Source organism: Stigmatopora nigra, chromosome 6 (genome assembly GCF_051989575.1).
Source record: "Stigmatopora nigra isolate UIUO_SnigA chromosome 6, RoL_Snig_1.1, whole genome shotgun sequence".
NCBI lineage: Eukaryota > Metazoa > Chordata > Actinopteri > Syngnathiformes > Syngnathidae > Stigmatopora > Stigmatopora nigra.
In genome coordinates, this window is record NC_135513.1 from 2,883,581 (window position 1) to 2,896,274 (window position 12,694).

At 41.6% G+C, this 12,694-nt stretch overlaps 1 protein-coding gene across 10 annotated transcripts in view; it reads left to right on the forward strand.

Annotated features, from left to right (window-relative positions):
* The window catches only part of gde1 (glycerophosphodiester phosphodiesterase 1), a 37,277-nt gene that overhangs the window by 10,047 nt on the left and 14,536 nt on the right, over window positions 1–12,694 (forward strand). For all 10 annotated transcript variants that reach the window (XR_013326744.1, XR_013326740.1, XR_013326738.1 and 7 more), the window contains 3 exons: window positions 920–1,095; window positions 8,721–8,826; window positions 8,949–9,041. Coding sequence is in view for 3 of the 10 variants with exons in the window: in XM_077719647.1 (XP_077575773.1) it covers window positions 920–1,095; window positions 8,721–8,826; window positions 8,949–9,041 (375 nt within the window). In the remaining 7 variants the exon portion in view is untranslated. The remainder of the gene's footprint in view (window positions 1–919; window positions 1,096–8,720; window positions 8,827–8,948; window positions 9,042–12,694) is intronic.

Genomic DNA, 12,694 nt, shown 5'->3' on the forward strand with positions numbered 1-12,694 from the left:
GGTTTGAGACCACTGAGTGTGGATGGATGGATGGATGGTTGGTTGGATGGGTGGATGGTTGGTTGGTTATATATATATAGTTGTTAGTTAGCATTTCGGCCTCACAGTGGGGAACCTGGGTTCAAATCCAGGTCGGTCCATCTGTGTCTAGTTTGGATGTTCTCCCCGGGCCTGCGTGGGTTTCTCCGGGTACTCTGCATCTTCCTCGCGAAAGGAAATCTACGAGCATCGGGCCATACAGGTTGAATTTGTTACTGGAGATAGCGTGACCGAGTCGATAATCTGCAAAAAAGACAGCGGAATCTACATGGACTTGAAAGCAAAAAGACACCAGCAGAACCCTTCAAAGCGTGTCTTGGCTGGTTGGATAATTTTAAAAAACAAACTGGGATACACTCGGTTCTGAGGCATGTAGAAGCAGGAAATCCTGACTTGAAAGCCACGGTGGAATACACTAACCTCTTTTTGCCTCGATTATCGCACAAGAAGGTTTAAATTTACGATTTAAGATTAAAACTTATTTTAAGTATGTGTATAGTAATCTAAGTTCATTTAAGTTCATTTGAAATTCTCTGTTATGTTACCAGTATTTTGCTATCTATCAAGTCTTTCTGCTGTCCTTTCTCTTGTTCCTTCTCTCGTCCCAACAATTTGCGGTAAGACTGAGTAATGTCACATTTTAGTAATAAAGATCATAACCACTCAATAGGTATTTGTTACTTTGAGTAGGTGCTGAATTAGAATTTTTTTTCTATTGTAATATCCTATTGTTATTTTTTCAGAGGGTGGGAACGGATTAATTTGTGTTTAGTTATTTTCTATGGGAGAGTTTGGTTTGAACGCATTCGCATTAAGCTCTTATCTCAAGGTATTACTGTATACACTTTCCTGGACTTTGGTTATTATTCCTATCATGCAGGCCAGAAAGAATGGGGCTTCAGGAGTGGAGCTTGACTTGGAGTTCTCTGCAGATGGAGTTGCCATTCTGATGCATGACGAGAGTGTGGATCGGACCACAAATGGATCAGGCCTGCTGAGTCAAATGAAATTTGCTGACTTAGGTAAACTGGATGCAGCTGCTAAACACCGACTAAGGTAAAATTAAGATGTGAATAAAATGACTTGGTATTTTTTGTATTTATTAATTATCTGATTTACCGTATTTCACGACTATTAAGCGCATCTTATTTTTAGCCGCAATGTCAATAACAAGTGCTATTTCTGTATTTTAGACAAAAGGACATGCTGTTCCTTAAGACGCAGCCAGGCATGGCATATATATAGTATTTATTGATGAATTCGATATGTAGAGATATGTAGTTTAGTCAATACACCCAGGTTGACGGCGAACACACTAAAAACACGTTTTTAAAAAGGCAACGGAAGCAAAACTGAGTTCGGTTGTACACACTATTTATTTTTACAGTGTACTCACCTCATCACCATCAAAACCATCAAAGTTTTCATTTTCGGTGTCTTAATTGAACAATAGTCCAGTTGAGTCCAGAACGCCGGGTCCCCCCCTCTTCATTCTCAGAGTCGGCATCATTGCCAAGAGGCTCCTCGGAAATGATGGCAAAAGCTCGAACAACCGTACAAGCAGATACGTTTGCCCAGGCGGCCACAATTCACTCGCGAATCGTAGCGTAACAGGCCCGTCGCTGTCTTCCACCCATTTTGAAACTGTTCGCCAGTCATCATCCATCCGGTTATGGCGATGTCCAGCGGTTGTATCGGTTGTAGCTGTTGTAGCTGTTGTAGTTCTATTATATAGTACGCAGTCTAGCTTTGAATGCTCTGTTGACGCCAACATCTAGCGGCAGGATTTCTTTTCTAAATACAGCCGAAATGACGGCGAGCATCAAATTAGTGCGCTTGCCGTCATACTGGGTTTTTTGAAGAACTGGGTGTATTAACAACTCTATATCCCAGCAGTCACTTCGGACCGAAAATAGAGTCTGGCATAGTTGTCAGCGTTATTGGAGTTTGATATTCATCCAAATATAATAAATATATATAGTTTGCAGTCTAGCTTTGAATGCTCTGTTCACGCCAACATCTAGCACAGTGATTTTCAAACTTTTTTGGCCACCGCCCCCTTCACCGCCGGGCCAAAATGCCAACGCCCCCCTCTTTACCCCTTTCCAACGAACGCTAGAACGACTATATTGCTAAATGTCACAAGAATTGGTTGATTCTTCAATCACAAACAGTTTGAAGACTAAAAAAAACAATTTTAATAAACAAAAATGGTTATCATTTATTCTTCAATAAAAACTGACTTGCATGTGGAGAGAAGCTTAAATAAATAGAAGACAGGCGCCTCAGATATTATTCGCTAATTTCGTTTCTTTTAATAGACCAATGCGCAGTTCACCTCGAATCATAAAAATTGATAGCTGATGCATTAAGCCGGTCGCTGTGCGCATACGTCTGTGGTTAAGCGTTGCCGGCGCGCTATTGTGTGCTCCTCTGCGGCTGACTGGATGGTGGTGGTTTCCCCAGTCGCCTGCATCGATGATAAACTCGCGACAATTAGTGATATACGGTATATGCGCGCTGCTCGTGAGCGCTCGAGCAGACAACGTTTCTTGTTTCAATAAAGCTTGTTTTTTGTCGACTTTTTATTACAGACAATCAATTTTTCCGGTCTTTCTACAAACACCAACGTCACATTTTACTGTAATTGCTCCATCGCCCCCTTCACTATTTCAACGCCCCCCATTCGCCTGTTTATTCGTCAGCGCCCCCCTGAAAGTTCACACCACCCCCCGGGGGGCGGTACCGCCCACTTTGAAAACCACTGATCTAGCAGCAGTATTTCTTTTGTAAATACAGCCGAAATGACGGCAAGCACCAAAGTAGTGTGCTCGCCGCCATACTGGGTGTATTGAAGAACTAGGTATATTAAGAACTCCGTGACCGGACGTTTGGTCGCTGGTCTTTTGTTCCCTTTTTTCGCCAATCAAATGTACTTAGATATTAAACAGTACTTAGATATTATACTCTCTCTTAGATATTAAACTCTCCCACAAATATCTTTTTGAGGGCTGGCTTCAAAAGTAAACTCTGTCACCATTTGACCGGCGACCAAAAGACCGGCGACCAAAAGACCGGCGACCAAAAGACCGGCGACCAAAAGACCGGCGACCAAAAGACCGGCGACCAAAAGACCGGCGACCGAACGTCCGGCGACCAAACGTCTGAGCACCAAGAACTCTATCCCGGCAGTCACTGTGCAGTACTTTATCTACAGGAAAATATTAGTAGGGGGCTGCTTGCCGTAGTTGTCCTATCGACTGATTTTATCGTGATAACAATTTTAGTGTTTGGTCCACATGTAAAGCGCACTGGATTATAAGGCACCCTGTCTATTTTGGAGAAAATGTAAGACTTTTATGTGCCTAATAGTCGTGAAAAAACGGTCAATTTTAATTTAAACCAAATTCATATGATAAAGAAAAGGCAAGACCAAATAGAAAGACCATCATTTGAAAGATGGTTGCTCAAATAACCTAAATATGAAACTAGCACATTTCCTAAAACTGCTACAATGGGGAAGACAATGTTCTGACACAGAAAATAGCACAGCTCATAGGCGCTGTGATTTTGGAGCTAAAGTGACGCCAGTTATAGCCAAGCTCATTTATGCTGGAGGTAGTTTATGGACTGCTCCCATGATGTGTCAGGACTCCACAGAAGGCTGCAGGCTTTTTTAGTGTTGAGCCTCTCGAAAAAATGAAATGGCAGATGAGGTTCTTAACTAAGATAGTTGAAGTGATCAAACTTTTTCAAGTTGTGTGATAGAAGTTCACAGAGGGTTAACTGAGCCGAACTAAGACAACCTTCAAATTTAGCATCATCATTGGGAGAAGAGTGGCATTCAGAAGAAAGTGACAAAAGAATCAATGTGGCAATGAATCATTTATCATTCTTACATGTTTGGAGAAAAGTATTTGGTTACTCTTAAAATTGCCGGTATGGATGTGAGTGTGTATTGTTGTCCGTCTCTTTGTGCCCTTCGATCAACTGGACAACAGAGTGTCCCCTGCCGATGGCCCGTAGTCAGCTGGAATAGGCTCCACCCCGTGACCCAATGAGGATAAAGTGATCCAGAAAAAGGAATCAAAGAAAAAAAAGTATTTTGTTAGCCACCAATTGTTTAAGTTCTCCAACAAAAAAAGATGAGAAAGGCCTCGGATCGAATGGAGTAGGACAGGAGAGTCCTTTATTCAACCCTCATGGGTGAGCTTCACTTGTCACTTTAGATACATACACATATAGACAAATGTGTTAATCCAAAGCAGTAACATTATAGAATGAATACTATCAAGTAGTTGTATAAAGGGCAGGAACGATAGTGCAGTTTGTTTTGAGAAGAGGCAGAGGGTTGCCATTGGAGAGCGTGTCAGAAGAGAGCAGGAACTACAACAACTTCAACACCTGCCTCGCGTGCAACTACCAGCTGCCATGCAGCTGCAAAGTCTCCAGACCCCCCCTCTCCTACAAGGAAGGGGGTCAAGCTTCTACCTTCTGTGTTTTTTTGTGTCTCTAACTGAGGACCAACATACTCCGGCTTGTTTGGTCCGTATACTATTAATCAGAGCCGGAATCCATCCTAATCCTGGACCAATCCCTGGACCATTAACCTACGTCTGTCCTGTTTGTCAAAAAAGAGTTTATAATCATACTAAGTCGGTAAGATGCAGCAATTGCCTCGGCTGGTGCCATCTGCGTCAGAAGAACAACTGCAGCAACCTCAAGTCAGAAAAGGAATACTCAGTCAATTTTACTTGTCTGATCTGTATTAGTCACAAGAACAACCAAAGTCTTCCAAGCCAATCAAGCCAATCAAGCCAATCAAGCCAATCAAGGCAATCAAGCCAATCAAGCCAATCCAGCCAATCAAGCCAATCAAGCCAATCAAGCCAATCAAGCCAATCAAGTCAACCAAGTCAACCAAGTCAACCACCCCAGTCCACACCCTCAGACCAAGACCAAAGAAAATTTAACTTGAAAATTCTACAATTTAACTGCAATGGAATAAAAAACAAGATTTCAGAAATCATCGATTGGATGGATGAACAAAAGGTGAAAATTGCTGCCCTCCAGGAAACAAAACTAATGCCAAACCAAAAGGACCCAAATACGGCCGATTTTACCCTTATAAGAGAAGACAGGGCAAAAGACAAAGGTGGAGGCCTGGCATTCCTTGTCCACAAGGCCATCCATTTCCAGCAAATACATGACCTGCCAAAGGACAATCACCTGGAAAGCCAGGGCATCAAGGTCGACAACATCAACATCATCAATCTGTACATCCCCCCCACTAGCAGCTGCGGCACAGGCTACTCTGCATCTATCCTTCCTTTCCTCCAGATGAAAGATACCCTAATCCTAGGAGACCTGAACGCTCACGACACACTCTGGCATTCACAACTAAGTAATGACAGAGGCAGAGACATTGCTGACGAAATAGGAAATGCAGATTTTGGAACTATTAACGAAGACAACCCAACAAGACTACCAACAAACGGACAACCATCATCACCAGACATATCCTTAGCAAGCCTATCCCTGATGTCCTACACCTCCTGGGAGGTCAAAACCAACCTTGGTTCCGACCACCTTCCCATCATAATCAAGATAGAAACTGACATCAGACCAACAACCAGCGAAAATAGGATTTTCATCAACTTTCGTAAAGCTAACTGGCAAGACTTTCAGACTGAAACAGAAAACAAATTCTCCAGACTTCCAGCCCCAACAGATGTCTACAGGGGTGAACAACATTTTAGGAAAATTATAAATAAGATAGCCAACAAAACCATTCCAGCAGGAAGAATAAAAACGATACTACCCGAGGTACCAACAGAAGCAATAGACAAGATAAAAACAAGAGACGAATTAAGACAAACTGACCCGGACTCCCAACGTATAACAGAACTAAATAGAGAGATAGAATCAATTATAAACAAACATAGGAGAGAGAAATGGAAAGAAACAATTGAAGACAAAAAATCGGACACAACCAAACTATTCCGACTGATAAAACATTTAAATGGCGGCAAACAAGCAAGCAACAACGAAGCAATACAATTTAAAGGTAAATACATAACAACTCCAAAGAAAATAGCGGACAAATTCAACAAACAATATTCATCAGTAATACCCCACAAGACAACAAGAACAGCAAGACGAGTTACAAAAGACCTGAAGAAAAACAACAACAACATAGAACCAATTACTATAAGCCAGACAAAGGAAGCAATAAAGAAAGCCAAGGCTTCGAAAGCCTTAGGCCCAGACAAAATATCTACTCTTCACCTTAAACATTTAGGCGACAAAGGACTACAATATTTAACCGACATTTTTAACCTGTCCCTGAAAACAAGTTCGATTCCTGCAATCTGGAAGTCCTCAATCATTATTCCTCTTCTCAAACCTGGTAAACCTGCAAATGAATCCTCATCATACCGTCCCGTCTCTCTTCTATGTCCCAGCATAAAGATCCTAGAACGAGTTATTCTACCAACCCTCACAGAACATCTACCAGTCCCTGACATCCAGCATGGCTTCAGGTCAAACCACTCCACTGTCACAGCTCTGCACGAGTTCACAGAATCAGTGGCAGGCGGCTTTAATGAGAATAAACCGGCAAACCGTACCCTGCTAGTCCAAATCGACCTTAGCAAGGCATTTGATATGGTCTCTCATGAAAAGCTACTCAAAGACCTGAATTTGACCACCCTACCGAGCTGTATAAAGAGATGGCTCAACTGCTACCTGTCAGGAAGACAATCAAGAGTAAATTTCAGGAATGCTACATCCAGCTCGCACAATGTCAGGACAGGGGTGCCGCAAGGAGCGGTTACCTCACCAATACTATTCAACTTCTACCTCTCTAACCTTCCTGCAATACCTGAAGATGTCTTTCTAATACAATATGCGGACGATATTTCAATCTTCGTTAAAGGTACGAACGTCGAATCTCTCTCTGCCAAAGCCAACAACTTCTTGGAGAAGCTGGCAGATTTCTTAGAAGAACGACAGCTGGTTGTGTCCCCGGAGAAATCCACAGTGACCTGGTTTACCCCAGCCACTGCTGAAGCTAACCTCCATCCCAAGATCACCATCAAAGGGGTACCAGTAAAACTGAAAAAAACGCCAAAACTACTTGGCGTCACATTTGACACTATGTTTTGTTTTGGCCCGCACATCAAGCAGACAGTTGCAAAGGCAAAGAAAAAGCTGAACCTGCTTAAATCACTAGCAGGCTCCAGCTGGGGTTGTGAAAAAGAAACACTACTCCTAACATACAAATCTATCGTCCGTTCTGTCCTTGAATATGCGAGCCCAGTATGGTCGCCAATAATTAAAGACACACACTGGAACCGGCTTCAATCAATTCAAAACCAAGCACTCAGGATAGCATCCGGATGTCTCTCTATGTCAGCCATAGACCACCTGCATGCTGAGTGCGCGGTTATGCCTCTGAAGGAGCACTGTGAAATGATCGGAAAGCAGTACCTGGCGGCATGCCATCTTGAAGGCCATCCAGGTCGCAGACTTCTTCAAGCAAACCAGAAACCAAGAAAGATGAAAAAGACCATCATCACGCAGCATGGCAAGGAAATAGAAAAAGAATACGACAAGCCAAATCCTACCAAAGAAGACTACAAACAATGCGTCAAATCCATTCACACCAAAGAAGTTCAAAACATCCTCAACAAGGCAAAACCCAACAAAGTCCTCAATGCCCTACCACCTCTAATAAACCAAGAAGAAAAACTGCTGAGCAGGAAGGTGAGATCCGAGCTCGCCAGGCTCAGATCAGGCTACAGCAGGAAACTAAACAGCTACCTGTCCAGGATCGATCCAGGAATACAAGATGCCTGCCCAAAATGCAACTTTTTCCCCCACAATACTGAACATCTTTTTTCGTGTACAAATGACCCCACAAATCTAAACATCCAAGACCTCTGGACAAGACCAAAGTTGGTCGCAGAATTTTTAAAACTAGACGATTAAGAGAACATTTGTAACCGTTTTTTCTATCACTACGACATACAACACAACACAGAACAAAAAGAAGCTTGACCCCCAGAATTCAGTACCAGAGAGGCTAATCAATCAATCAATCAGAAGAGGCAGAGATGCTTTATGAGACCATTTTATCTGAGCATCAAACTACATGACTGGAAGCAAAGTAGTACGGCCATACCTAATGTAGCCCAATCTACCGCAACAAATAGTGGAATAGCAATCACAGTATTCAACATTTCTTTATGTTTTTCCTCCAGCAAAATCTGTGCAAAGAACTTCTCAACAATCACCCAAGAAACTGGGTATAAAACTCACTTCACGAGCCAAAAGACTATCTGAAATACTCACATTTGACTGGCTAAACAGTTCTGGCACTCAATGTTTGCTCACAGGAATTTTGGGTACTTCTTGGAAACATTCATTTTTATTGAGTTTTCTACAAGTTATAAAATAAATTTATCTCCGCTGAAATGCATTTGCTCAACATGTTTCATACCTTTCACACAGTATTTTCTAGAGGAAAACGGGTCCTATTGATAAACAAAATGGCATGATAAAGAAAAAGTTTAGAGTCCCATCCTCAAAACTGCATTAAAAAGTAACACACCTAACTATAAATTGTGGGCACTGTTGTAATCCTTGCTGTTTATAACACCTGTGTCTTGCGTTAACAGGGAGAAATTTGCTGGTGAGAAGATTCCAACACTAACGCAGGCAGTGGACGAATGCATCAAACTAAAGCTCAGCATATACTTTGATGTGAAAGGACATCCAGACAAGGTGCTCTGTAAAATAAAGACCATTTACCTAGATAATGTTGAAAAGCTACTGTTGAACACAGTCACCTCTATAAGAAATTTCTGAAAACGCTCAGACCACTATGGGGCATCCTTTCCTGACAGGCAGCTGCAGCTCTTTCAGCACTGTACAAGACTCATCCAATTCTGTACAACAGCAGCATTGTGTGCTCCTTTGAGCCTAAGGTCATCTATAAGGTCAGAGGGTATTTGAACACAAGTGATGGTGACTTTTTTTTTCCTAACCTGTCTACATGGGCGGTAATTTCCGCAAACGGTAATCCCTCGAATTTCGCGGTTAATGTGGACCATACATGGCCCAGGTAATTTTTAAAAAATGAAGTAAGTTAACCCCTATTAAAAATAAATCAATAAATGAAGAATTTTTTCTTCAGTGCTGAGTCCTAGTAGTAAAAGTGGTTTCTAGTTACGAGATGCAGTGTGGATTTTCACATTTTTATGAACTTTAAAAAATATATCGTATTTGCCGCACTATAAGGCACACTCCCAATAAATTACATACTTCAAAATGTTTTCTCATCTATAGGGCACGTCGCATTATAAGGTGCACCGTACTCTATTATATACGTCTACAGTGGAACGTATAGTTACGTTATACATCCACTAGATGGTACTGTGCTCTAGGGAATGTCAATAAAACAGTCAGATAGGTCAGTCAAAATGTATTAATAGATTACAAAATCATCTTTCTGACAACTCCATTCACTCCCAAAATGAATAAACACCTGTTTTAATATTTTCTACAAGGTAAAGTAAGTATTTTTGTGACAGTTTATCTTTGAACAACACCAATGTATAACATGTAAGTGCAACATATATATCACATAGTGGAGAGAAACTTCCTCCATTCACTAAACACGTAAAAAAAATTCTGATGGTGTTACGATACATTAAACATTAGTGTATCCACAGTAAAGTAACATTCGTAATCGTGCAAGGCAATAACAATAATCAATCAAAAGCCTTTATTGTCATCATACACAGCTGAGTATAACGAAATTGGTGGTGCTACTCCACAAAGAGCATTTTCACTATAAAAAATACAATATTGCACAATTTAGGATATTGCACATTGTTCTTGTAGAGTGGTGTGTGTAGAGCTACGGCGATGGTGTCCTCAGTGGACCAGTTTGGTCTCTAAGCAAACTGGTGAGGGAGGGATAGTATCCCTGATGTGGTGGGCGACCAACTTTTCAAGGCACTTCATGACATGGCATAAGTGCAACGGCCCCATAATCCTTCAAGCCGTCAATGGTTGGCTTTTTAGTGACAAGGATAATGGTGGCAGATTTCAGGCAGGATGGGCTGATGGATTGTTGAAGGGAACAATTGAAAATCGTTGTGAAAAGCCCAGTCAGCTGGTCTGCACATGCTTTGAACATCTTCCCAGGTACTCTGTCGGGGCCAGGACTTCCTTGTGTTCACAGTCCGCAGTACCTGTTTCACTTTCTGTTCCTGAAGCTTCACTGTACTGCTGCACGGTGGTGGATGGATGTGTTGAGACTGATTTCGATTCATCAGTCTCAAAGCACGCGAATAAACGATTAACTGACACATTATTGTCATTGTTATTGGTAATGTGTCCTATTCCCTGCCAAATCTTTTGGTTATTTTCTGTGAAGTGCTCCTCAATTTTGCTTGTATATGCTGCCTTGGCCTTTTCAATGCCTCTCTTCAGGTCTGCTCTGGCTGCGCTGTATTGTAACTTGTCCCCTGACCTGAAGGCGTTGTTATGACATTTTATGAGTGCCTGTGTCTCACTGGTCATCCAGAGTTTTTCGGTTTGGAATAACCTGGATACGTTTTTCAACAGTGACATTGTCCGTGCAGTTTTTGATGTAGGAAAGTACAGTGTCCGTGTAGTCCTGGAGGTGGTGGTGTTCAAAAAGTTCCCAATTAGTGCAGAAAAACAGTCTTACAGCTGAGAACGGGCATTCCCAGGTCATGTTTTTATTATCTTTATCTATGGCCTTGTTAGCCACCGAAGTGGGGTATATGAGGGGGCGAGGGACAGGCAGAGATGGTCAAATCCAGCAAGGTGAGGGAGGGGTATGGCTCAATATCAGACATGGGATAACTACGGCCCGCTAGGCTTTTTAATCTGGCCCGCCGATGTTGTCCAAATGTTGATGATGCCGTCACGCGGAAGCCAGTGGCAGTAGCTCTGTCCACTCTAGTTTAGTTTTCGGGTTTTACAGCCCTTCTATCTTTTTTATAATTACATTTTTATATTTCTTAATACATTCCTTTTTACTTTATACTTTTTGTGTGGGCAAACTTTTTGACTTCCTGGCCAGAATGCATACTAAAAGTTGACAGAGGGGCTGGCCAGGAGCGTTTGGACTCGCAATGTAATTTATCAAACCTGGGGATTGAAATGTAAGAAAAAAGACAATTGAAGCTGAAAATCTATTTTCAAATGTACTTTCAATATTAAGAACATATTATTAACGAAAGAAAGCAGTCTTTAAATTGAGAAGGTTGAGCGGCATGTTAATTAAGCTACTGTACTGCTGCTGTGCGTACATCTGCAAGTGGCTACTTTTAACACAGTAGAGAAACTCACAAGTTACACTCCAACAAAGATCTAGACTAGTGTGCCGGGGAATGAAGTTATTGCAGGTGAAAGGGAAATGAATGAGGTCATTGATTTATACTATAATTTGGACAACGTCGGCAGGCCGAATTAAAAAGCCAAACAGGCCACATATGGCTCGCGGGCCGTAGTTTGGCTGTATGTCTGGTCTAGAATTTTATCTCCTCTGGTGTGACACTTCACGTACTGGATAAACTTAGGCAGACAATAAAGACTCCATTTGGGTGGTCAAGCTGCTGTTTGTTTACAGTTTCTAGCAGGAGGCTAAATGCGGCGCGAACGTTAGCATCTCGTGGGATGTAAACAGCCATTACAATGACGATCGTTGGCTTCCTAGGTAGATAGAAGGCTCTGCACCGAACTGCCAAGAGCTCTAAATCGGGAACTGAGTGTTAATGTTCCTACTGTTACAGCACCAGTCGTTGTGTATGTACACGCAAAGTGCGCTCGCCGTCATATCGGGTGGATTGACAAAAGAATATCCCAGTGTGCACCGCGCACGGGGAAAATTCAGTCTCCGGCTGCTTACCGTTGTTTCGAGATCTGTTATGAATCAATTTTGATTAGTATATAAGGCGCATAGTCAGCTTTTGAAAAAAAAACGCTTTTAGGTGCGCCTTATAGTGCAGAAAATACGGCATATATTTTTTTTCTTCAGTGCTTAGTCTTAGTAGGGAGTTTCAGTGTGGATTTTCCACATTTGTATGGACTTTAAAAAGTAATTTAAAATAAAAAATAGGAAAAAAAACTGAAAAAAAATCTTCATGTCGGGAAGCAGCGAAAGTTGAACCGCGAAATGGCAAGGGATTACTGTACTGTTTTTGTCTTTTACCTGGCTAGCTAACTATTATGTTAGGATTGCTTTATTTATAGTGAAAACATCCTACATATAAAATTACTGCACTGAACACCCGTTCAAATGCAAAAAATTAAATTTAAAAACAAAAGCTTTCGTGATTGCCTCCTGAAAGCCACATTTCACCCCATTTTTTCCTGATACCAACCAAAAAACATTTCTGAAAATGGAAAAATTCCAAATATCTGTCAACACCGGCCAATTGCTCCCTTTATAAATGATTTCACTTACCCTTATTTTGCGATGATAAACCTCACACAATGTGGGACCTATTTACTCAATGCAAGACAGACAATGTAGAATTAAAAACAAACATAACTGTGTAAGCAGGGTATTTTATTGACCAAATCAACATCAAACAATTCTTTCCCCACAAAA